Genomic DNA, 25,226 nt, shown 5'->3' with positions numbered 1-25,226 from the left:
AGGAAGAGGATTCTCAAGGAAATAGAGATGTACATGAAAGTAGTCGCATGCTAGGTAAAATCGTGAAACAAAAAAAAAAAAGTACCGTATCGTCCAGTTCCCACCGAAAATCCCATTACCAGATGATATACCATATCCGTTACCGCACCTCAATTCTCCACGCGAAAAGAAGATTCCCAAAGAAACCTGCAAAAGCATGCATAAAAACAAGGGGGATATATCCAAACCATCCAAAATAAATGTATCCATCATTTCCAAAATGTGCCAAAGGAGTATATTGTATACTGATACTCTGCAAGTATTGTACCAAAGGGACTTGCTCTGTTTTCCCTATTTTTTGTAAGAGAGGAGAAAAATTAAGCCCATGTTCCCGTTCTCGGCCTCCTCGACGACGTTCCAATACTGATACTGCTCAACTCTTGGCTTAAACTCCACTGCTCCTGCGTCATGCTACCTGGGTTAGGTTGCTGTGGAGCTCTCATAGGTGGCGCTGCCCCTCCTCCACCATACCCCTGCTGCTGTTGCTGCTGGTGGTAATAGTCGTCAGGACCCATGATAGCGTTCCTCATTACTGGCGCACCAGGAAGCGGTCTATGGCCGCCACCACCACCATGTGGAGGAGGTGTGGCAGCGTATCCGTACCCAGAAGAAGGCGTGGAAGCCCCGTTCGACCTCATAAACCCTCTTCCTGGAGAGGAGCCATAAATATCAGAAGGAGGCGGGGCTGGGCTAACACTCTGCCTCCTCGGTCTGAAGCTTAATGGTTGTGTATCGCCTCTCCCTCGGTCATCCCCACCTTCAGGCCCTGGTGTCGTTGCACCACCGCTGCCACCGTTGTTTCCCGCGTTAAAACTATTCCGCCGAAGGGGTTCCGGCGCAAATGTATCAGGTGCTAGAATGTCATCCGCCTCAAGTTCTCTGTTCGCCGAATTTGGTGCAACAACCTTCTTTCTTGCCTTCTTCGCTGCTTTTTTCTCTTCCTCCCTGAGCTTTTTCTCCTCCTTCGCTGTCATATACTGACCTGGTGACATCGCCACAGCCCCTGGGCTCCGCGCTAATGGCATGGTTGAGATGTTACCACTTGGGGATCGATTACCTGGTGAGCTACCGAGGCCGACAGGATTGATGACGTCGTAGTCATCTGGTGAGAACGGCATACCTCCCAGGGTCATTCGTCGGTGTTCCGGCCTGGTCGATGGCTGTCTTTCAGGCTCTGGCGTTCTTCGGGGTGGAAGGTCCGAATTCCTTCGAGCGGGTGGCATGGGACTAACTGCTCTGTTCCCCTCGGCGCCGTAATTCGGATATGGTGATGGATTTCTCGACGGTGATCTCTTGGCATATTCATGCGAGGAAGGGTGTGGGGAAGCGGACGAGGTCATGTATTCACGCGATTGGGGTTCATCAACGTAGCTAGTGCTCGCAGACTGATAATTAGAATCTGCGCACCGGTCAGTTTCGTCAATCTCATCTTCAATATATGGTTGTCTAGACTTGGAATCTCTAGCCCCAGCAGCAGCGTCGGGAGAAGATAAACAAACAGGGGTGGGGTTGCTGCTGCTGTTGCTAGATTTTCCATCGCCCTTTGACGTTTGCGCACCTAGGATACCATTGATATTATTTTGTGATTGCATATGAGCGTAATCGTATGCGCTGCTTCGATTACTGCGGTTTTCACTCGGGTTTTCGCTCGGGTCATGTTTATACACGAGGTTTTGAGACATACGATGGGACGCCGAGGGAAGGGGCGGGGGTCCACCTCGGCTGCTAACAATTTCTTGGGAGTAATTATTCATAGAGGGAGGCGGGGGCATAGGCGAAACGCTTCTTCGTCGGTTACTCGCATCTATCTGCTGTGAACTTTGTTGCATCAGTGGTTGAGACGAGCCTATACTGTTATCGGCAGCACGATACTGGGATAAAGACTCCGGCAGTTGTGTAAAAGTTAGCTGATGAAATTCATCAACTGGTGAGTCTGGACCGTAGCCCGGGGTCAAAGCTAGCGGGTGTGGACTAGGCGAGCGGCTCAATCCCCTTCCAGGAGGTGCATTGGTGGATATAGGGGCAACATTGGGGCGGCCACGATGGACTGGTTGAGCACCGGAATGGGATGGCAACGGCGGCGGGCCACCCCCAGCTCCAGCAAGGACCAAAGCCGTAGTAGGGTCAAATGCGTGCTCAGGGTTCTGTGGCATATTTACTCTTTTGTTATAGTCCGTGTAGGAAGTATACGCAGTGGGCCCGGACGGGGCTTTATAGCCTGATGAATAACCCTGATGAGTATTGTAGCTGTTTTGATCGTAGTTCTGCTGAGACCCAGGCGCTTGGTTAAATCCACTGCCATCAGTAATAGCAGCATAAGGTGGTGGTTCGCTATTCCCTCTTATGCGTGACTGCATCGACGGATCTTGAATAGAATGCTGAATTGACTGTTGAGCAGGTTGCTGGAGGTGCATCGGCTGTGGAGAAGGTGCAGGCTTAAACTGTGAGCCGGCGTGGGTAGGTAGTGGTGGTGGAGGCGCGTACCCCCTGAGCGACTGGAGCTGGAAGTTTTGCTCATACGAATCAATAGGCTGTTGTGGTGGAATGTTCTGCTGAAGAGGTGGCAGGGGTTGAGAAATAGGAGCTGGAGGATTGCTAGTTGGTACGCTGGCGGGCATACTCATACGTGGTTGTGGAACTCTATGTGAAGGCAGAGGGGGGGGCGGTGCAGCATTACTGTGAGCCAACGCGAGACTAGAGGAGTTGGCGTAGTCATCCTGCGGGTTTGGTGTGGTTCGATATGCTGCAGCTTGGCCATGTTGAGGAAGAGGAGGAGGTGCGTATTCAGACGCCCTAACCAATTGAGATTGATACAATTGCTCGGCGTATGGGTCTTGGTAGGTTTGTTGATATGTATGAGATTGATATTGTAGAGGCTGCTGTGGCAGTTGTTGCAGTGGCTGCTGCAAAGGCGGCTTCGGCTGGGGAATAGAAGAAACCGGAGGCTGATCGAACCCTTGGTTGGCGTATGACGGTTGCTCCTGGTATTGTTGGAGTGTCTGCTGGAGTGGTTGCTGAAGTGGCTGGTCATACCCATGGTGCCGAGGTGGGGTTGGTGCAAAGTTGGATACTGAAGCTAGCTGATTGTTGTAAGAACCTCCGGTTTGGTACATATCGGAGCCACTTTTAGGATAGAACTCGCTGCGTGACTTCCTATGGTGGAGACCTTGAGGAAGCGGCGGTGGAGGTTGAGAAGAAGCGGGGACCACAGCTCTACGAGTATCAGCGAATTCGACATGTCGGTGCTGAGGTATCACGGGTGGACCATTCTGATTTGCCAATACCATCGCATTCACATTGTGGCCGGGGTGCTGGTCGTAAATATCATTTTGATAGCCAGCGTAAGCTGCAGGATTTGGGGAATGTCGCTGGTGAGGAACTAGCTGGGTCTGTTCGACGTATTGGGCCTGAAGTTTGCCAATGTGTTCACTCTGGAAGTCTTGAAGAGTGGCGACTTGACTAGGTTGGTTGTATCCACCATATTGATCCTGCTCATACGACATACCGTGCTGCGGCTGCGAGGGTGGGTGCTGTGGTTGATGTTGTCTGTATGGGTCGTGGTCATACATGTCTGGTGGTGGTCTCGACTTCTCGCGCCTCCTCTCACGTTCTCGCTCCCTTTCACCGTCCCGCTCGCCATCCCGCTCGCGGTGATGCCGTGATTTCTCCCTTTTATTCTCACGATGTCTTCTATCTTCTCTCTGACGTTCTCTTGGCTCTCTATCTCGACGGTCCCTATCCTTTCTATGTTGAGCAGCTGGGGGCTCGGGCGGTTCTTCCTCTTCAGAGCTGCTCGGCACCAATTCCTCCTTTGATGGCTTAGGATTGGGTCGTTCCGGCAATTCTCGATTTCTAGCAGGCACACCCGGTCTTCGCGGTCCAGCTAACGGCTTTTCGGGACGTTTCAAGTAGTCTTCTTTCTCAAACGCTGTAACTTGTCGAGTATTAACTTGCAATGGTGCAGTCTCCCGGGGTCTCTCGTCCCAGAATGTCAATTCAACTCGTATATCGCCTGCATATCTTCCGCGGCATTTACACTGATGCCAGCCATCGGATTGGCCGCCACCAGAGGTGTCGAGAATATTATCAAGGCTTACGATGCATTCGCCTATGAGTTCGGTTTTTTTATCGTCAGTGAAGATTACTATCTTCAGTTGTCGGTAATCAGCAGAGTCGTGGACAGGAAAACGAAGTTCGGCATCCCTATAAAATGGTTAAAACCTAGTTTATAGTTGAGAAAATGGTTAGATATGATACCATTTAGGAGTCTGGCCTCCTCTTTTATCTGGCTCAGTTCGTTTGACATGCTTCCCAAGACGGATAACGCAGTAAGGATCTTGCTTGCCGATTGATTTGAGATTCGGGAGATTTTTCTATCAATTGTCAGTTTCGACTACCTATCAAAAAGAAGAAGAAGAACTTACAGCTTTATCGACTACAGCGACCAAGGTACCGATTAAAGGGCCATCGGTGGCCATATCTGCGAAAATACCGGCAGGGTGCTTTTGGTCAGTGCCTTTTGGGGGAGGCTTGGAGGGCGCACTCGCGACCGGCCTCTCACCCCTACGCTTGATTGGTTCAGCCATGGCCTAGAATAGTGCTCGTACTCTGGTACTATGGAATGTCGGTGTGGTAGATTCTAAAGTATATCAATTTGTTCGAGATAGATTTGATATGGTAGGTGGAAGATTGAAAATCGAATCATAGAGTCGCGGACCGCATCAGACGATATAAGTGACTGTGAGGGCGGAAATACTCAAGCTTCCGTCGGCATTTGGCTCGAGATTGAATATCCTAGGCCGACGGAGTGTTGGAGAACCCGAAATGAGGAAAGGATGAAACTAGCACCGTCAAGTCTGAAGATACGGCGGAAGGATGGAAGGAAGAGGAGCCGACGGATTATGAAGCAGAGAAAGAATAGAAGGGAAAGAAAGAACAGAGTCCACTGTCAACAAAGAAAATGGAAATCCGAGTTTAGGCAGCGGGTGAATGCAGATGATGGCGATAGGGTAATAACAATAATGACTGTGATAAGATTACTTAATTAAAGGGCAGGCATGGGAATGATACTCGTGAGATGTGAAAAGAGGTCGTGAAGTTGGTAAACAATGGATTCAATGCAGATGTAGATGTTTCTTTGGTGGAAGTGGAAGTGGAGCACGGGAAGTCGTCAGATGCAGGGGTTGAAGCCCGTTGCTATGGAGTGCTACAGCCGCTGATTGGATAACCCCGGTCAGCCACACCAAACCACCCCCGGCATAGCAACCATGTTGATCAGGATGGTCTCTCTTATCTAATCTGATCTGATCTGATCTGATCTGAGTTTTGTGTCACCAAGCATCATGTCACTTTCCACAAGATGACACCAAAATCCCCAGATTCACTAAATATAAATATGGTGTCTTACGACACATTTACCCTCCTTATACTTACTCACACCCCGCAACCACAGCTATCTATCTTGTTTTTAAGCTACTTTAGTCATAATTTGTATATCAAGAACGGTATGTAATGAAAAGGGTAAGTTTGTGGGGGTTAGCTAATCCTTAAATAGCAAGTTTGTTGACAAAACTTTAAAATGAAAAGGTTGAGATATAAAATGATTAATATAATATTACCTAGAAAAAGAGTTCTACCAGATCTAGCTAGAGAGTCCAATATCTCACTAGTTAATTATATGTAGTTTATTACAAAAACTAGTTCGACCAAGCTCTAGATAGAAACTTAGACGATACTACTTCGTAGTAGCATTAATTGTGGTTGACGAGATAGTCCCAGGTTTCTTTTTGAACTTTGGTGTTGGAATGTTGGCAATAAGAAGTCGAGATAAATAAGAAGGGGCCTCAACATTCAGGCTAGGGCTAGAGTATATTATACGTGGAGCATGCACATGCACAGTCTTACACTGAAACGCTTCGGTACGACTCTCGAGACTACGGGACGCCTTGAGTCTGGTGCATGGACATATATTTTGAAAAACACATTGCTGCAGCGTTAACTTCAGTGTGTGTATTATACCTGGTCTCGTTGATTATACCCCACATCTCTAACCATATCCTGCGTAGGATAGCTATGTGACCAATGTACAGGCATAACTGGCGCCTGCTGCCCGCCTCGGGCAAATAAAACCATCCGCCAAGCGAGACTGCAGAAACACGACATGTACATATGCGCCATCATGCAATCATGATCCTACAGACCCGAGTGGAGTGGCTAGCGCAGGCTTTTTTAAAATTTTGTTTTCAAAACAACGTTGCAACGGAAATGCAATGCCCATGCATCTGAGTTGTAAAAGTTAACGGCCAGCAGACAACCAAGGATGCCACAAGAGAAAAAAGGGAAGATCTAGAGAAGAAGATGAAGTAATATGTTTTATCAATGACCCGAGCTCATGTACCGGCTTAACCCAATTATAAGAGATTTAATGCATATATTACCTGAGTGGCCTGCAAACACATATATAAACATAGTCTCCCGTCGCTCGTAGTCCGACAAGTAGATTGTATCCGCACTCCAATTGCAACCGCTTCAATTATCCCTAGGAATCAAAAAATACAGAAGTCCAAAATCGTGGAAATATTAATAGCCTTTAAATAACGGTGGTCTGTGGAATCAACAGCCGGCTTCCTCCAGCCGGTAGCTACTAGCATGGTACTAGTCATTTGTTTGGTTGTGGTCCTTGCATGTACTCCTTCGAGCGCGGCTTTCGAATGGAACGACTTTACCAACAACCTTGCGACCGACCTTGTAAGTTCCGCTCAAGAAATCTACAATAAGCCTTTTTTCGCCCATTGTTCTGACTACAAACGTTTGCACGAAGGCTCCCCTTATCACGTTGTTTGGTGAGCAGGTGACGAAGCAGTTCTTAAGCGAATCTTTAAGCACATGGGACAGCATCATCTTTGCTATGGCTCCACTTGGAATTCTCACAGCTATCGTTTCTGTTATCCGAATTTGCGGAAATGCCTCTTTAAGGGCATTTATTGGGCGAGCACAGGAAAGTCCTGGGACTGCAGAAGTTGAATTGCTATCCTGTACTTCGGAAACAACTTCTGAGTTATGGCACGAAAATGGAATTGCTCGTGTGTTTGGAGCACCTCAGATCCTTCAGGTAGTGAAAGTCAAGAGCGATGATAGTTTTTACGAAGACTCAGACAAAACGGCTGGGATATTTCTCTTCGATGATGCATGCTACAACTGGGCATATAAGCACAAAACGTTACCTGCCGACCGTACCGCAGAAATAGACCCTGCATGCGCAATTGGCCATAGTGTAACTTCAAATGAACCATGTCCTAGACCCCATCGCCCTTGGAGAATCACAAGAGGCATGCCTGGTCTTCAGGATTTAAACCAACGCCCCAATCTTTCTCTTAACATTGGGATGAAAAGACAACCTAAGAAATTTACGTATGCGGCCGCTGCTTTCGGCGTCATCCTACAGGGTGGTAAGTGAATTCGAAAAGAATCCTAGCCTGCTATTTACGAACCTAACAGCCGCAATTATGTACAATGCATTTAACTTCCATTTACCAAATTTAGGAGTCTTGGTGTTTGCAGGTGTTATAACTTATCAATTTCCCGACCAGTTCCTCAACGATGGAAAACCGGTGGAACAATATGCTTTCCCGTTGACTCTCTTTGGTACTATATTGACATGTTTCGGCATGTTTCTTTGTGGCTACATTATCGAAAGGGCCACAAACGAGACCTACTACGAACAACGAGGTAATGAGACAGAGAGAGCACAGATGTACTGGGTCCAACCTGGCGGTCAAAAAATTGGTGATCAAGTCTTCGGGTCTTTTATCGGCCATAGCAATGACCACACATATATCAGGTCATCGAGATCGAAAGCCGCATTCCACAGCAGGTTCGACGGGGCTTTATGGATCGCGGTTATCACCACAATCTTTGGCTTCGTTACACAGTTTGTTGGACTGAGGGGAATTCATTCATCTGTCATCATGGCTCAATTAGCCGCCACTCTTATCATGGCGATTATACGGGCGGGCCTTAGATCTCAGCGCATGACGAAAGAAACCGACCTTGTCAAGAAATATAACCAGGAGAGATACCGACATATTTTACCTGGTCATGAGCTAGATTTTCTTGCCACGAAGCTTGAAGATATTGGGACGTTATTCGTCAGTCCAATGCAAGATCTGCAAGAAGGGGTGCCACCAGGTATGCATTTATTCAGAATCTCTTACAGCTGCACAGTCTCTCCACTCGCTCGCACTTCTTCATCCCCCCCTTACCTGCTAGGCACCTAGAGCTAACATGCACTTTATGGATTGAAAGCACTAGGAACATCTCCATCTCAAACATCTAGCGTCACGTCTTCTCAAACTCTTGGAAATGGCGTAAGAGCACTAAAAGCAAGGGCGCGGCTCGCTCGGTTGACCAGCGACGAAGAGTATGGGGTTTCTTGGAAAGATCTCCGAGTTCGAGAAGTAGCAATACAGTTACAGTCGGCCATCGAAGGCGTTATGGAGACCCTGTCTGTAAAATTAAGGGACCCGAACGTGCGGAATCATCAGTGGCGATTAGAAATTCTGTCTACGCCAGAAGCCTCAATAGAAACGATTCCTGAAACGTTCTCCCTCCAACTCCGCAAAGAAGGTGTAGCATGGAGAATAGACTGCTCAGAGCTTGAAGCAATCTTGGGAATATGGGAATGGTCGCTCTTTCGCTACAATGCCGGTAGGGCGAATGGTGGCGATATGCGAAAAACCCAAACCATCCGCCTAATTGCAGCAGTTCCGAATGCCCGTCTAGGCGAAGCCAAAACGTGGTATCAAGTCTGGATTCAAAGAAGACTGACGCTAGAACAAGAGGGTTAATATAGCATAGATCGAAACAAGCCGATTTGGACGCTCCCTATCCGTAACCTCCCGCTTTTCGGCTGCCAGGCCGCTCGAGATGTTACAGATACAACCCAGCCGACATTCGTCTACACTAAAAACTCGCCGTTAACCATGTGCGCCCAAGATGTTTTCATATCGTTTTTGGGAAACGTTCTTCGAGAAATCGATGAAATCGGTGGGAAAACAGAGACACGTACCCCAGTCGATTCACAGAATGTTTTCTTGCTACGAAATAGCCAGATAGAAGCAATGGCAGACCACTTCGAGAACAGTGGATTAGGGTCGCGGGAAGACGCCTATATGTGCATTATTCCGATGTTGGTACGAGAATCGAAGTTACCCGGATCCGAGGATGTCTTGACCGCAGTTCAGGATCAGGTTGCTGTTTATAAAGATGACGGCAAATGGGAGGACGCTGAACAACTACTCCGATGGATGTGCGATAACTCGGACGCGGCTCAAATGGTTAAGGCATATAATATGCTTGGAGAGCTATACCACTCGGCAATGCTACATTATGAGCAGAGTATTCAAACAATTGGGTTTGACGGGGTTTGCAAACTGCTGAAGTGGGTCTCAGAGCTACAAAACCAAAATTCAAGTGTATCGACGCTCGTTCATCAGTACGGCTGGATCGGATTGCGCATAGCCATAAAAGCCCAAGACGACCTGCAAAAGAGCAAGTTGAAATTAAGTGGAGCAAAAGAGGATTTGGTACCGGACTACACAGACGATTCATACCTATGGGAGTGGGTCAAAAAAGAGAACACGGCGGTGGTGAAACACCTCGTTATAAAACTACAATCTGACAACGTAAATGGGGAAAAGGATAAGGGTGGTCGAAATGCATTGTCCTGGGCCGCACAAAATGGAAATTTCGATATGACGGCAACCCTTCTCGAAAAAAACGCAGACAAAAATCTTTATGACGATAACAATCGGACGCCTTTATCCTACGCTGCCGAAAATGGACACCATTCAATCGTTGAGATCTTGTCAAAGGAGGGCTTAGACTCCATCAATCTGGGTGCAAAACACACCGACGAAACGGCGTTGATGTTAGCAGCACAGAATGGCCATGAGACCATAGTGAAGCTTCTGCTGAAGGTACCTTATATCAGAATAGATGTCCGTGATCAAAATGGGGATACTGCCTTCTTGCGTGCGATAAGGGGAACCCACCAAAGGACAGCACTACTACTAATAGATAAAGGAGCAGATGTTAATGCGGTAAATAAGAAGTACGAAACAGCACTTCAAATAGCAGTTAAGAACCAGAACCCGAACCTAGTAGAACTATTATTACGAAAAGGGGCGGACGTGAATATGAAAGCAGACCGGGGTTGGACAGCACTCAAGGAGGCAATAAAGCAAGGACACCTGGAGATAGTACAAATATTGATAAGTAGCGGGGCGGACACTGAAGAAGCGGTCGAGGACGCAGTAGAAACGGGACAACGAGAGATGGTAAAACTACTAATCGAAAATAACGCAGATGTCAATGAAAATTATGGGGCAGCGCTTGGACATGCAGTCGAGATGCAATACCGAGACATAGTAGAATTGTTGCTTCAAAATAACGTAGATATTAATGCTAATGATAGGGACGCACTTCATATGGCGGCCTCGAGGGGATACCGCGAGATAATCGAGTTGTTGATTCAATATAATGCAGACATCGAAGGGGATGATGGCAGAACGCTCCAATTTGCGGCTCGGAGCGGACGTCGCGAGATAGTAGAGTTGCTGATTCAAAATGGCGCAGATGTCAATGAGAATCACGCGGGAGCGCTCCATTCTGCGATCGAAAGGGGGCATCACGAGATAGTAGAGATTTTAATTCAAAACGGCGCGGATGTTAATGCGAACAATGGGCAAATACTCCAACGGGCAGTTTGGGAAGAACATCGCGAGATAGTAAAGCTTTTGATTCAAAACGATGCAGATGTTAATGCGGAAAATGGGAAAGCGCTTCAATATGCGGTTGAGAAGGGAAACCGCGAGATAGTAGGGTTTTTAATTCAGAATGGCGCGGATGTTAATGCGGATAACGGGAAAGCGCTTCAAATTGCGGAGTGGAAGGGACATCACGAGATAGTAAAGTTGTTGACTGAATTAAAGAATGCGCAGGCTAGTGTGCAGAATAGTGGTGGTGAAACGGAACCCATGTTGTCTTAGAAGAAGGGAGTAACTCGATGCCAGGCGCCGATATCCGGTAAAGAGAGTACTCGAGTATATATCCGCGATGGGGATCTTAGTTCTGTTGAACAGCTCATTTTTGCTTGTATATAAATCATACAGTCGACTTGTCCATTTGTTCTAAGAGCAAGTCTTGCACTTAATTATTCGCGAAATTCGTCGGTATGTATGAAAGGTAGGTAGCTTCAACCATTTAGATCTGAGAGTAGCGGAGAATGTCTTCTTCGTGCAATGATATATATCTTGTCTATATTTGAGTAACATGCAGCATATAATATTTGTGTTTCGAGTGTGGTATTTTGGGCGGATCGTGTTGCACAGGACCTCGCACGAGGCCGATAACTTATCCGCACTGTACCTGTATACATGCACAGGGCATCGGAGCCAAGTCCAAGTCAATACATATAATATAATACATGAAATAGTCCAAGGCAGTAGAGACTGAAGATAGGAATGTTCTCATCAAACATCAAATCATCTATCTCTACATTTGTCAATACACCATGGCGAAAACTCCAAATAACGGCTAGCATTATCTTCCGGCGATATACTTGCTCCGAATGACGTCATTAGGGCGCTTTTGAGATGGGCTTTCTGCAGATCTGCGACTATTGGATCTCAACTTTCCTCGAGTCTAACTCTTGACCGTCCATTTCGATATTCTAGCTAGGGCCCGTGGATATATTCAATTGATTTCCATTTTCTTTGATATGCGCCTCTTGGGTCAGTAGATTCCCACCCGCACTTGTCTTCGGTAACCTCAAGGTGAGCACCGAGCTACGAGTATGAAGTCCAATATCGTTCTATATCCCATAATCTTGTTCGCAACGTCGGAGATCGTGAAGCTGTCATTTCGCATAATCCAAACATCACATCATAATTCGATTGCTGTAACAGGCAAGGGACTAACTTCCTTTCGGTGGGTTAGAAAGATCGACACCATGTCAAAAAGACGGAAGGGATATTTATATATCTAAATACGGTAACTTTAATTATAAACTGTCCTTTTAGCCGGATTACCCAGTTCGTCTCCATTACTCAGCGGCAAACCATGTCCTTTCTCCACGTCAAGCAAGCAGGTAACCTTTTAGCCAGCCCATGAACATGGCAAAAACCACCAGTTTACCGGCGCGCATTTTCTTGGCTTGCATGCAGCAATTCGAGCTCGTTTGCGGGCAACGGCAGGAGGCAGCAGCCAGCAGCCAGCAGCCAGCAGCAGCTGTCATGTCGAGTCAAAGAGCTAGGTACTGGGTTTGCCTAGCCAAAAAGAAACGACGGGCGGGAAATTCGAAACGTTCAAAACGAAAGAATACAAACCTGGCAAAGAATGATTGATTGTGCATGAACAGATCCTGAAGCAGTTTAAACTCAAAGGGAATATCTGTTCTGGGACATATCTCCTTTGACCGGCCTGACTAATAGGTACCCTACTCTGTAGTAGTACTAGTGAGAGTTACTCTCTTTATATATTTCTTATCGAAAAAGAAGCTCGTTCTTTCGGCTCTTCTCTCTTTCTTCTTTCCTTTTAAATGAAGTCCCCCTCTCCCGTGGCTGTAACGTTTTCTGTCCGTAATCATCATCCTGATATTCGCATCGTATTCATATCATTCCATAATCACTTTCCCGCCCAAAAAAACACCATATCCTTCCCTTAAAACCATATTTTTAGTTATAAAATAAATCGCCGTCGGTTTTAAGATATAAATTACACAAGAAAGATGGTCGTCTTTATTGACTTGGACGCCGACACCGTCGAGCGGGATTTTCCGGGCCATTCGCACTTCTACGATTTGACAATGCGCCGTCCCGAAGCCCCCCACCACAACTACAACAACGTCAGCCACCACCACCTCAACACATCGCCACCGCTGGTTGCGTCCGCCCGGTCAAAACGCCGCTCTGCTTCCACTCGTCGCAGTGGGGCATCGAATGATTCGGAGCGCCTCAACAAGCTTTTTCGGGTCATTGGGATTTATCCGTATGTCTAAAACTAATGGCTTTTATTTTATTGAAAATATGAAATAAAATAAAAATAAAAATAAAATATTTAAAATAGATGTCTAGATATTAATTCTGGGGATTCGAACTAGATGTATCCGTTCGATCGCCCAGCATCTAGACCGTACCGACTTGTACAACCTCTCTTCAACATGTCGGGATATGCACCAGTGCGTTCTCGAGAATCGAAAGCATTTACTGCCATTCACGCTTCGTTGTCAATATACGACTACTAGTCAGAGGTCTAAACGCATTTCGTCCATCCGAAGTCCCATTATTCGCACACAGTGTGCCACTGATTTGGTTAATATATGGTACATACTTCTCATACTTCCAATATTTTTCATAATTTTATGTAATACTAATATTTGGTATATAGCGACCGCTGCCGCCGACCTTCTTGCCGAGTAAGTTATATCTACTTATTAGAATAGATCGTATTTATCTAATAGGACTGACAATGCAACAGAACTGCAAAACACGGAATGCAAAACCCACCCACCAATCCTCAAAACGTGCAACCTGCACCGCCTGTTCTTCTATCTCTCTTCCATCCCTGATTGTTGACCCGACTGTAAAACCTTGCGACTGTAACTCAAAGGGCGAACCATGGGTCTGCACTTCTTGCGCCTCTATCGGCATGGAAAACTACCTTCTCAAGACTAACAAGAACGGACGAGGAACCGAAACTACAACAGTAGAATTGGAGTGCGGAAGAGGTACGAACTGTGTAGGCAAGGGATGGTACACTTGTGAGAACTTTTATAAGTATTTGGATAGCTTGGGGAAGGAAGAGACGTTTGTATGCTTTCCTACTCTGTTATTATTAACTCGGGGGGTTACTAATGAAGTATTATAGACTAAGAGAACCGCCAAAGTCCGCTACGCATGCCACTCCTGCAAGCAATACATGTTCTCCAAAGAAGAAGAACGGGAGTTCCTTGCCCTCCGAGCTTGAGATCCTTTCCTCGCTATCTTCAAACCCATTCGTCTTTCTTTATCTTTTCGTTGTCCCTTTTTCTTTCGGTCTTTTCGGGAATTCCTCGGTAGAGCATAAATGCATTAGAGGATTGTTAAACAGGTGTTAAACTCGGTGGTTCACTCTTTTTTCCTGCTGTCCATAACTATTTCATTTGTCAAACCCTCTCTCGTTTTTTTTTTTTTTTTTTGTTCACCAACGGTTGCGGTTATACCCATTTGCTTTCCTGATGATTCTAAACTAGCATGCTTTTTTATTCTCTTCCTATCGCCGGACGAAACGAAATACAATTCCATGCCCTCCCCTAAGCATTTCCTAATTTCAATTTAATCTATAAACAAATCTCCTTACTGCCTCCTCCAAACACTAACCATATCACTCCCCTCCCCACTCTCCAAATACCGTCTAGGAGTAACATACATCTCCCTCACAAACCCCACATTCTCCAACAAACCCTTATAAATCTCCTCCCTCAGCGGCCAGGGGGGTCCCGGCAACTCCAAATCCTTATACAACGGAAACTCCAAACAAACCAAAACCCCACCTTTCTTTACAAGCCCGGCCATCCTATCCGCCCATTTCTCACGTAACCCCTGCGAAGGATCCATGGCGCATAAAAATGTATAATCATAAACTACATCGAATTCCTCGGGAGTACCGGAATTCTCCCCACTCTGCCAGTTTTTAGTGAAGAAGTCCCCGGTAATGAAAGTATGTAACTCGGGGTTTAGACCGGAGGTTTTGGCGTTTTCGCGCGCGGCGGTAACGGCTGAGGAGGAGAGTTCTAGGCCGTAGGATTTTAGACCGTGGGAGGCGAAGAGGAGGACATCGTAGCCTCGACCGCAGCCGGGGACTAATGCTGTTAATTGTTGGGAGGAGGATGAGGGGGTTATGAGAGATGGGTGGTCGTTTAGGAGGTCGACGAGGGATGGGGAGGATTGGCCGCGGTCCCAGGGGAGGTAAGTGCCGTTATCCCAGAGGGCTTTCCAGAGGGATTGGTGGTCGCCGTTTGTGCTGTTGGTTATATTAGATTACATTAGTAGACGATTCATGATTATGATTTAATGAAAAGAATTATTAATTAGATATTTTTGGTGATACAATACTAATCTAGTATTGATTTTTTCTGGGGAGTTTTTTTTGTACAAGTATGGGGATTGTATACACAAGCTGCTGCAGGTTGCATATGCAGTGCGCATGTTGGAGGAGGGGGTAACATTGGCGGGGTTCATTATACGTACGCAGCGAATTGGGCTTGGAGTGTTGGAGCTTCTTGTTCCGACATTGCGACGGGCCAGCCAAAAAAAAAAGAATTTCGAAGTTTATGGTGTTACAAAATAATATAATATAATCCGGGGCAGAAGGTAGAAGAAAAATAAGTTGGAAGGGTGTGTTCCGACGAACCGATACCGATATTGCGGGGAATGGAATGAAGCTCTTTCGTTTGTTCGGAAGCTTAGCTTGGATCTCAACCTTTAAACTTACAATCACAGCTCAATCGAACCATCCGAAGTTCTAGATCCAGCCGGGTTTTTATACCCATCCTTCAAACTAATAATAGAAAAAGCTAGGATCTAGGATAACCGGCTCAGCCGGCGTCGAATAGTACCTTTTCTATGAAGTTATTGGTAAGCATATAGCAATATAGGCCCTTTTTGGGTTTTTTACTCTCGAGCTCTCGGAGTGTATTCGACGACTTTTTAGTCAGCTCTTTGGTAAGGTTTTGAGTTCTGGGCCTGCTCCGTTTCCGCGAAGCGAGATCTAAAAGTTGGATCGATGGATTTGGGCAACGCATTGAGAGGGGCAAAATACCACAATGTCTGGGATAGTATAGAACTAGTCTCGTTCCCAGGTATAGAACTAATTATAAGGATGGCAGATGGGGGGATAATACTTTCGAATTGATTACGGTTGACGTTACTTCTGATCTTAGCGTGTCAATTATAATGCGACTGAAATAAGTGGAAATTAGTCTCGTTCTTAGATGCCGAATAATATAATTCTTACCAACTTCATGGGTAGAATTAAAGGCGGGGAATGTTCAATTGTTTAGATAGGTGGTACAGGTACAAGCGATACATGCACAATTAATTGGCTAGTATACTAGTAGCGCTATAGCTAGGAGCCTAAATTCTGAAGGAACTACGTAACTTGCAGTTTTTTTTATTTTAAAGGTGCAACTAGCTGCATAAAAAAATCCGATAGATAACATTCCTAGACCAGGGCGCAAGCATATTATGTAATAGTCGATGTTCGTATCATGCACTGTCATGATGCATGATGCTCGAAGAAGTTAATACTTTCAGCGAACAGGCGTGTTCTGTGGAAAAGAGCGGGTAATCGAATCGAGCAGCCTTGACCCGTCCGATAATCCGGATCAATCCTGTTGGCTCCATCCCAACGGGGAAGCGAGTATGCACAGCTGCATGGCCGAAATCAAAAGAGAGAAAAAGGAATCTTAAAGACAGAAAAAGCAAACCCATCCGTCCATGCATATTTCATAAACATAACTTGGCTAGGAGCCTAAAGTTTTTCATCCCATATTCCGGAATAATTCTCCAAGGACTAGACACCGGATAAACCGAGCTCTGGTATAGAGCTAGTTGTGGATCTAAACCTAAGCCTTGCCTTCGCTCGGCTCTGCATGTAGATGATCAATAAACTCGGGTTGATCCGAAGGTACACAAAAGAAGGTCAGGGGCTCCCCTGCAGACCTAGAGATCTTCAGCCTTGATCAGTGGCCACATCTTTCCCTAGATCCACTTCGGCAGGCTGGCATTATTGATTACATAATACATCAAGCAGGATGGTCATGTTGGGTGAATAGTCCCATGGTTACAGTCCCAACCGACATCCGTTGGATAAGCCCGTGAACCCGATACTAGGCTGGAATTTCCAACATTGGATTTTTCTTCTTCGGCGATATCATGATCATATGAATACCAATTCCTAAATAAACTCCGTATCGTCGATAAGATTCATATTAGGCCTCGATTTTGAATCTAAGCCATAAGTAGGTAAATCACCGACCCAATCACTATTATCGGCGGAGTTTACCCATAGAATTACATAGACAACTCTCTACTATGATAGTAGAGATAGAACAATACACACGATGGTACTTGTCGAATAAGGTTTAACCTCAGGGGAACGAAAAATATGGGAAATTAATTTCACAGATGGAATTGGGAAAAAGAAGCTTTTTGAGAAGCATAGCACATGAATTTAGTATTTCGAATCCTCTGGGGTGTATCATGTGATCGATAACTTTGAACATTCGTATGTATTAGTATATACTCTCAGTTAGCATATTGCCACTTGAAAGGTACGGGTATACGGCCACCATCACTAACCTCAAGCTTGTGTAAACTCCGCTTTGAGTCAGTTCCAATATGTACAGTCGGAACTCCGCGCTGTTGTATTCTACTCCAGATTATCTTTACCAAGTTGGGTCAATTGATCATCCAGGGCTTCATTTGCTCCAGCTAGATGGTAGATCAAATCCAGAATGAACACAAGACGTTCGTTGTCTTTGTACCACCTAGATTTGGCTAACCAGGTCTCAAGAAGAAATCAGCGGGTACCGCACTTTTAGTCTTTCAAAAAAAGTATTCTAAAATAGTCTGAGGTCCCCACACTGCGGTACCGAATCGGGTTCACAGATACCATTAAGCTTGTTAACGTCGTACAAACGCATACCTTCTAGCTTAAGATCTTCCCCCTCTACTAGATTGAGAAGTCGCTTGGCTTGGTTTGTTGGGTTGGATTATCGATTATCTAGACCCAGGCCTGGATAGATCTCTCCATCTGGAAGGGAAGCTCATCTGGGTACGTACCACAGTTCTACAAAAGGCTCCAAGACCGCAATTTTAATTTCTCCCCAACGTTAATCATAGTGTACTGATGCAACTGATCACATCCTCCCTGCCTCCCGCCTGCAGATGCATGCAGGCTGTCAAATTTCCAATAGCCTCCCCCTCTTTCGTCTGATATACCTCTTACCCAATAGACGGGTCGATTTTGACCTTCAAGAATAGTATCAATATCAATTGATCGTTGCATACATGTATGTATGCATGATGTGCATTGTAAAATTAACCAGCAGGAGGAAGACCCCATGCCAGATATTCGGACCAGTCCAGATCACGCCTATCTTCTACCATCCTTAGAAGGGTATTTACCTTACACACATTTATCGTCATACCTAATCGCATTAATCGTCCTTACAGCTATAACTCCCAATCTAACACGAAAAATATACCACACACCAACACATCATGATCACAAGTTCATCCAACTAAACACCCCGATCCCGTCATGACGTCCACACCTTCCAAACGGACAAGCTTGTCACCTGCTACCCTCTTTTTGGGGGTGAAATTAGTTATGAGGGTATACGAGACCAGATGAAGCAGGAACATCATAGATCCAACATGTACAATGTGCATGCAGCCAACAAGATTAATTACTCCTGCTGATCGAGCAAGGTAACATTTTAGAAGCCGGTAGCCGGTTAAGAACTATAGACACAGATCTAGTATCTCGAAAGAACGGGATATCAGATACTATAGTCTTTTAGATATCCAGAGAGCTACACCTCGATCGTCTATATATATCCCCCAAATCCCCACCCTCAAACCACTTTCTACCCCATCAGTAACCAGCCACCACTCGCTCTCTTAACTACACAAAAAACACTCTCTACAAAGCTATATACCAGCTTAAACACTCTTTACCCCCACAATCTTCAAACAAAAACCCACTCTTTTATATATTCTTATATAAGCAAAAGGTTTCAAAAATGCAGCTTTTGACTATCATCACCATCAGCCTCGGCGCCTTGGCTTCCGCAGCCCCACAATTCGGCTTCGGACGTCCATTCCCAGTCCCAGTCCGTGGTGGCGATAACATCGCCAACTTCCCCGGTGGCAGAATCGGTGGTACTGGTTCCGCTGGGTCTAGTACGTATACCCACTTACTCTTCACCATAAACACCCTACCTTGAACAAATAAAACACTACTAACAACTAATCCCCAGACGCCGGTTCATCCCTCAATAACAACGGTACTGAAATAAACCCCCTACCCTATTAACTTAACCTTACATATAATTAACCAAACCCGCAGGCAACAACAACGGCGGCAACTCCGCCGGCCCCATCATCGACAGTCCCAACAGTTCAGTAGCCCAATCCTCCACCTCCTGCGCCAACGGTCAAATCGTCTGCTGCAACGGTCCAACCACCAACACCGCATCTTCAAACAGTGGCCGTCAATCAACTCGTACTCTTTACCCACAATACCAGTATCTCCTCTCAGACCTCTTCCGTAGCCGTGTTAACATCCCAACTGTTAATAATCAGAGAGAGTCAAACGAGAGTAATCAATGTAACTCGGTTACCAACTGGGGTTTGTTCTCCCCTTTCCTTTTTTTTCATATATATTTGGCTGTGGATTATAGAAGGGTATTGGGTTTTAATATATATGTATGAAATATAGAATCCGGAAGCGCCAGCCCCATCTGTCAGCAGACCGTCGCCTGCTGCTCTGGAAACCAGGTATTTAAACCCCCCTTACCCCATATATTATAATGTATACTCAAACTAAAACCTTCCAAAAGGGACCCGCCGTCGCCAACGTCGGCTGCACCGCAATGAACATCGTTGTGAACACCGGAAACTCGCCAGTTAAGAACAACGGGAACGGGAACGGGTTCTTCCCATTCACTAACTAAGTCGAAGAGGTGGGGTTAACTTAAAAGCCAGTTTAATACTAGGCTTTCTTGATTTTAAACGGGAGGAATATTCGGTTCCGTATCATTCATTTTCGGAAAGGAAGATTGGGAGGTTCATACAGCATTGAGATTTACTTGTTTCATTCATTCATTCATCCACTCATTCCTCGGTATACTGCTTTACGCAAAACAAAAACAATCTTCATACTCCTGAAGAACAAAAAAAAGGACACACAAGGCCACTCATTTAAAAAAAACACCTTCACTTCTCCAGATTCTGTCGACAGGGAAAAACAACCCCTTCCACAATCCTTTCAAAAGAGGGTTCTTTCCATAGTTCATCGACACTTTCTCTTTATATTTTGAATACTTACCTTATTTCCTTCTCAAAACCCCCTCGATAACTTACAGAAAGGGAAGTTATCAGTAGTTAGTTCAGTTAATGGATTTCAAACGGCGGAATTGTTTTTTAATATATAACCAAAGTCCTTGTTCTCTCTATCCATATCGTTCCTTAAACCGACGCTTTGACACTGCATGGTATCATATATAACTACACCGCCTTGACACATATAAGCACCCATTCCTAGCATCAATACCTAGCCCCAAAAACTCAAGATAAACATATCCCCCACCCTACCCTTTTCTTGCGCCATATATATAAACCCCCGGTTATCCAAAAACAACTACCTATTTACCACAAAGTCCCATAGTCTATATCCCCATAATGCCGTAGTGTCATATAAATACTTACAAAAAGGAGAAAAAGAAAAAGAAAAAGAAAAAAGAACAAAACGAATGACCGCAATGCAATGCAATGCTAAGGGAAGAAGAAAAGAAATGAAAAGGTTATATCCACAATTGCTCATACAATCAAAATTGCCGCATTCCAAAATAACCACAACCAATTTTCATAATGACCCATTCCCATACCCCCTATAAACTCAATACCAAAAAGTCAAGCAAAGAAAAAAGACGTAAAGAACCAAAAGAAAATTCACCCCAAACGCCCACCCCAAACCCACGCATCCTCCCCTTTCCTCCCCCTCCACTCCCCACATAACCCTTCAACCCTCCTCACCAACTCCTCAACTCCAATCCTCCCCTCCGCCGTCTTCCCAAAACACCCTCGTAACAATCTATCAACCGCTCCACCATTCCTACATCTAAACCCCCTCTCATCCGCCCTCGCAAAAGCCATGGGATCACCCTGTCTAACCCATATATTCCGTTGAATATCCATCTTCGCAGCGGAGTATGGATGACTCCCAATCGCACATTGTAAAAGTGTCATACATAGGCCGTAGTGGTCTGATGAGAACGTTGGGAGCGGGCGAGGGTCGGATTTAAGTTGTGCTGATGGCGATGATAGTGAAGAAGTGGGTTTTGTAGGTGTAGTCGGTGGGGTCAAGAATGCGGCTAGGAGTTCCGGAGCACAGTATATTGTCGTAACAGCGTTGATAGCTTCTTCTTCGTCTGAAATATTCCCAGCACTGTCGACTACATAAGATGATGAAAAATCGGCAACAATGGGTTCTACCAGCCCCATTGCTTCTTCCTCAGATATCCAATCGTATCTCCCCCCACCATTATTATACCCATCGAATAAACTCTTATCGACTGGTTTTGTAAGAATATTCTGCGGCTTGACGTCCCCGTGGATAACACCTGCAGATTTCAGGAATGCGAAAGCGGAGATTAATCGTTCTGCGATGAATAACCATTGTGTAATCCCAACCACTGGGAGCTTTAATGCATTGAAATTCGAGGTATCGCGAGGGAGGGAATTTCGACACCTAGTAGTGAATTGTTCGAGGTTGTCGCCGGATAAAGCGGTCATAAGGATTGATGTTGTAGATACATCAAAGCCATGGAACGGGATGATTGAATTGTGACCATTCTTTGAAGAACCGACTCTTTTGTGGATATGGGATAGGATTGTTGCTTCTCGTTTTAATGCTGGGATGGAGAATGTATTCAACGGACGTTTTACAGCGATTAAAAGTGGTTTTTTTGTTGTTTTGGAGTGTAAAATGCCTTTGTAAACGTTACTCCATGCCCCGGAACCAAGTTTTGTCGGCTGCTTAGGGTCGTCTAGTTCATATGCTCCCAATGGTTGAAGAATTCCGTTTATTTCATTTTCGTTTTCTTCTGTTGCAGGGTGGGCAGTTACTCGGTTATCGATTCCTCCCATATCTGACCAATCGGCTGACAGCAGCAAGGGTGACAATAACGGCTCGGTGGTAGTGGTAGTAGTAGTATCTCGCTTCTTATTCTGTTGCTGCTGTGATCCGAGATGAAACTTTGGAGGTGGTACAGATTTGTCCAATTTTATTTTTTTGGATTCCTTTTGATTACCACTACCACTTCTTGATGGAGTGGGCGTCTCTGGCGGTGTGAAGATTTCAAGTAATGATTTTTGTGGTGACTGTGGCACCGGCACTAGTGCTTTTGAATCTTGATAGACCGTTCGTGGGATATCCAAAGAATTCCCACGACTAGATATCGATCCTGATGTTGTCGAAGTTCCAACAATTATAGGCCGCTGAAGACTATCCAAATACCTATCTCTCAATAAAAGTCTCGTAGCAGTATCCGCCGGAGCAGCAGAGTTACTCGAGAACGTAAACCCGGGATGCGAAGATGAAGAATAAGAAGATAAAGAAGAAGGGGAAGGAAATATAGGAGATGCAGATTCAAGAGTAGGAGTAGCAATTGATGACCCGTCGTCAGTGGTTGCAGAAGAAGCGGTAGAACGGGTTGGAGTAGAACTCCTGGAGGATGTGTCGGAGTGGGAACTCGAGCTGTTGCTGCAGATATTCAAGCTCGTGGCTGTTGTCGCGTGGTCGCAGATCATTGAGGGGTTATTGCTATTCATGTTGATATTTTGTTTGAGAATGTCCGATTGCAACATTGTGGCTTGAGATATCGAAGGGATTGAAGGCGAGTTAATTATCTCGAGATGAAGGTTTTGAGGGCGGGAGATGCGGCGGTAGAGAGGCGGGGGGTTGGTATTGATGTTCGACATGTTTGCGGTGGTGGATGAGGAGGGGGGTATGGGGTCCTTTTCCATTGTCGCCATCCTTGTCTGTATATAGTCGTCCGAGTCGCGCGACTGTTGGATTCTTTAGATAACCCGAAGAATAAATAGGTAATAAGATCCCTTGACTGATTTTATCTTCCCTAGTTGATTTACCAAGAGGAAGATATCAAAAAGCCGATACCCGAATCTTCGAAGGAACTCCCAGTATATAAAATGCAAGCTGTGTAACACAGCAGTGCCGTTCTTGCGGTATATATGCCGGACGCAACAATTAATTAGGCCACCCTGATACTAATACTGATCAGATGCGTGACGCGATACGTAATACAAGTGGCGAGAATAATGAATGAGTGAATGAATGTGAAATCTGGGGAAATATTCATGATTGTCGTTAGCTAATCGTATGATACTAAAATACTACTGGCCAGATGAGGTTTAATTAAAATGGTAATTAAACTAGACAGACTTACCTGTCGTCCGAAGTTGCGGGAAGGAAAGTGTTGGCCTGTTGCAGATCTGAGCTGTGGATTTGCTATCAATTTCCGACCGGGTTCCTTTTTTTCTATCTTCTCGTCATGCTTGAGTATAAAAGGATTGCGAATTGATGAAAAGACGAAAAAGATAAAAAAAGATTGGAAGAAAAGGCCAGATTATGCTAGAAATATAAAAACGAATTCTCTTTGCCTTCAAATCCTTTTTGCCAGAAGAAAAAAAGTTAATCCGATCGAGTCACTTGGTGTTTTAATATAAATAATCAATTCTGCCAATTGTACGCCTTGTAAGAAGTTGGGTTATGTTATCGTCCCGTACGGTTACCAGGGCACAGAACAGCTAGCTTTGCCCGCAGCACACTGCGGAAATATCGCGCGTGGTCGGTATTATCGACCGAAAGGTTATCTCTGATTCACCTCACTAATGGGTAAGGACCCCTGAGGTTAATGGAACGAACACCCTTCGATATCCTTCTGGAAGGAAAAATTGACAAATGGGAAGGGAACCAATTAAACTGTCAAGATAGCGGGTGGTCCGGTCCACCAATTAATTACCAGCTGGCTGTAGGTACAACAGGCAAAATTGAAGCTCTTTCCTTTTTTTCTTCTTCTCTCTTTCCAGGTTAACGGTCTCTCTGCGATATAATAATTTCCGTATTATAGAAAGGGTCCAGATAGTCAGGTGGTTCAACGGTTTTCCACCCCCCAGTACTCGACTCTATCTTCGCGGTGGCCGGGAAAATTCTCAATGAGTAATTTCAATCGAGAATAGAGAAGAAAAAAAAATAAAAAACCCTCTCTGATATGATGCGATAGGGTAGATAAAGAATTCTTCAGGTGCAGATCTGATTCTTAGAGAAACGGTGTGTAAAAAAGGTCTTTGCGAGGTTTCGATCGCAATCGGTTAGTCTTATCGTTGATGATAATGATGATGTCCATGGCTTAAAAATACGATCCCCTCATTGCATTGAAGCACAGAAAAAAAAACATATGTAAAGACAGCGGATAGATACTAACTAGAAAAGACAAAGGACTCTACATTCCAAACAGAAACATAAGCAGAGGGGTGGACGAAAGCAAGAAAGAGGGGTCCCATCATATCTTTATAAAGGAATGCAGATGCAAAAGCAATTGGTTGGTGGGGCATATATTTTTTTTTCTTTTCGATTTCAATGCACTCGTGCAGACAGACAGACAGCAGACAGCCATACAGACATACAGACAAGGTAAGGCAAGGCGTACATATATCACAATGGGAATAGTTCCTATGAGGATTCGATTCGGTTTTATTTTTCTTTTCTTTGTGTCTTCTTTGCATAGATACATATTAGTTAAGCAAGTAGCCTAAAGATAAAAGTCAAAAATACAAACTGCTTCGTACAAAACATCAGATAGAAAGAAGTATACCTTCCCGACCCAATACCGAACTTTGTCGGAGTACCTTTTTTTCTTTCTTTTCTTTCTAATTTTTTCTTGCTTTCTCGTTTCGAAACCAAAGAAAAATCCAGAACCAATTAATTCTGACCAGTCGATTCAGCCCAATTCAGCACGGTCAAAACTACCCCTCTGCGACTCGTTTACCTGCCGAAGCTCCACCGCCCCCCTCTTTCTGTCCTTTCTGCAGAGTTTCCTATGTATCCATAACCCCCATATCCCTGTCAACTTTCATGCGGATTGCCGGCGGGGCCAGGGGTTGATGAAGTGCGCGAGCTAGTTAAGCATGATCACGTCTTCTTTTTTTACCCCAGAAAAAAAAAGAATCTGCAAAGAGAAAAGTTAGAGGGATAGGTTCATGCGGCTATAGAAATGCGGATATCGTGGGTCATTCGCATGGCCGCGAACGTGTTTATTAACTACATGCATACGCCATAGG

The 25,226-nt window shown here is 45.1% G+C and overlaps 7 protein-coding genes across 7 annotated transcripts; 4 read left to right on the top strand and 3 right to left on the bottom strand.

Moving 5' to 3' along the window:
* Nucleotides 1–356: 356 nt before the first annotated feature.
* AOL_s00075g94 (uncharacterized protein) lies at nt 357–4,625 on the bottom strand (the record flags this gene model as incomplete). Its single annotated transcript, XM_011122405.1, has 3 exons — nt 357–4,242; nt 4,297–4,412; nt 4,464–4,625. The coding sequence occupies 3 exons, from the start codon at nt 4,623–4,625 to the stop codon at nt 357–359; spliced, it is 4,164 nt and encodes a 1,387-aa protein (XP_011120707.1).
* Nucleotides 4,626–6,687: 2,062 nt separating this feature from the next.
* Nucleotides 6,688–8,885, top strand: AOL_s00075g93 (uncharacterized protein; the record flags this gene model as incomplete). The annotated part of the gene is made up of 4 exons (XM_011122404.1): nt 6,688–6,786; nt 6,860–7,487; nt 7,582–8,226; nt 8,344–8,885. 4 exons carry the CDS (start codon nt 6,688–6,690, stop codon nt 8,883–8,885), a joined length of 1,914 nt encoding a protein of 637 aa, XP_011120706.1.
* A 135-nt stretch (nt 8,886–9,020) lies between these two features.
* Nucleotides 9,021–11,087, top strand: AOL_s00075g92 (uncharacterized protein; the record flags this gene model as incomplete). Its single annotated transcript, XM_011122403.1, has 1 exon — nt 9,021–11,087. The coding sequence occupies one exon, from the start codon at nt 9,021–9,023 to the stop codon at nt 11,085–11,087; it is 2,067 nt and encodes a 688-aa protein (XP_011120705.1).
* A 1,739-nt stretch (nt 11,088–12,826) lies between these two features.
* AOL_s00075g91 (uncharacterized protein) lies at nt 12,827–14,064 on the top strand (the record flags this gene model as incomplete). Its single annotated transcript, XM_011122402.1, has 5 exons — nt 12,827–13,086; nt 13,199–13,420; nt 13,486–13,513; nt 13,576–13,908; nt 13,966–14,064. The coding sequence occupies 5 exons, from the start codon at nt 12,827–12,829 to the stop codon at nt 14,062–14,064; spliced, it is 942 nt and encodes a 313-aa protein (XP_011120704.1).
* A 368-nt stretch (nt 14,065–14,432) lies between these two features.
* AOL_s00075g90 (uncharacterized protein) lies at nt 14,433–15,370 on the bottom strand (the record flags this gene model as incomplete). The annotated part of the gene is made up of 2 exons (XM_011122401.1): nt 14,433–15,099; nt 15,327–15,370. 2 exons carry the CDS (start codon nt 15,368–15,370, stop codon nt 14,433–14,435), a joined length of 711 nt encoding a protein of 236 aa, XP_011120703.1.
* Nucleotides 15,371–18,886: 3,516 nt separating this feature from the next.
* AOL_s00075g89 (uncharacterized protein) lies at nt 18,887–19,819 on the top strand (the record flags this gene model as incomplete). The annotated part of the gene is made up of 5 exons (XM_011122400.1): nt 18,887–19,046; nt 19,124–19,150; nt 19,213–19,494; nt 19,585–19,643; nt 19,706–19,819. 5 exons carry the CDS (start codon nt 18,887–18,889, stop codon nt 19,817–19,819), a joined length of 642 nt encoding a protein of 213 aa, XP_011120702.1.
* Nucleotides 19,820–20,816: 997 nt separating this feature from the next.
* AOL_s00075g88 (uncharacterized protein) lies at nt 20,817–22,901 on the bottom strand (the record flags this gene model as incomplete). Its single annotated transcript, XM_011122399.1, has 1 exon — nt 20,817–22,901. One exon carries the CDS (start codon nt 22,899–22,901, stop codon nt 20,817–20,819), a length of 2,085 nt encoding a protein of 694 aa, XP_011120701.1.
* Nucleotides 22,902–25,226: the final 2,325 nt, after the last annotated feature.

The sequence above is a fragment of the Orbilia oligospora genome (genome assembly GCF_000225545.1).
Source record: "Orbilia oligospora ATCC 24927 unplaced genomic scaffold scaffold00075, whole genome shotgun sequence".
NCBI classification, from domain to species: Eukaryota; Fungi; Ascomycota; class Orbiliomycetes; order Orbiliales; family Orbiliaceae; genus Orbilia; species Orbilia oligospora.
This window is presented reverse-complemented; position numbering and strand designations above follow the sequence as displayed.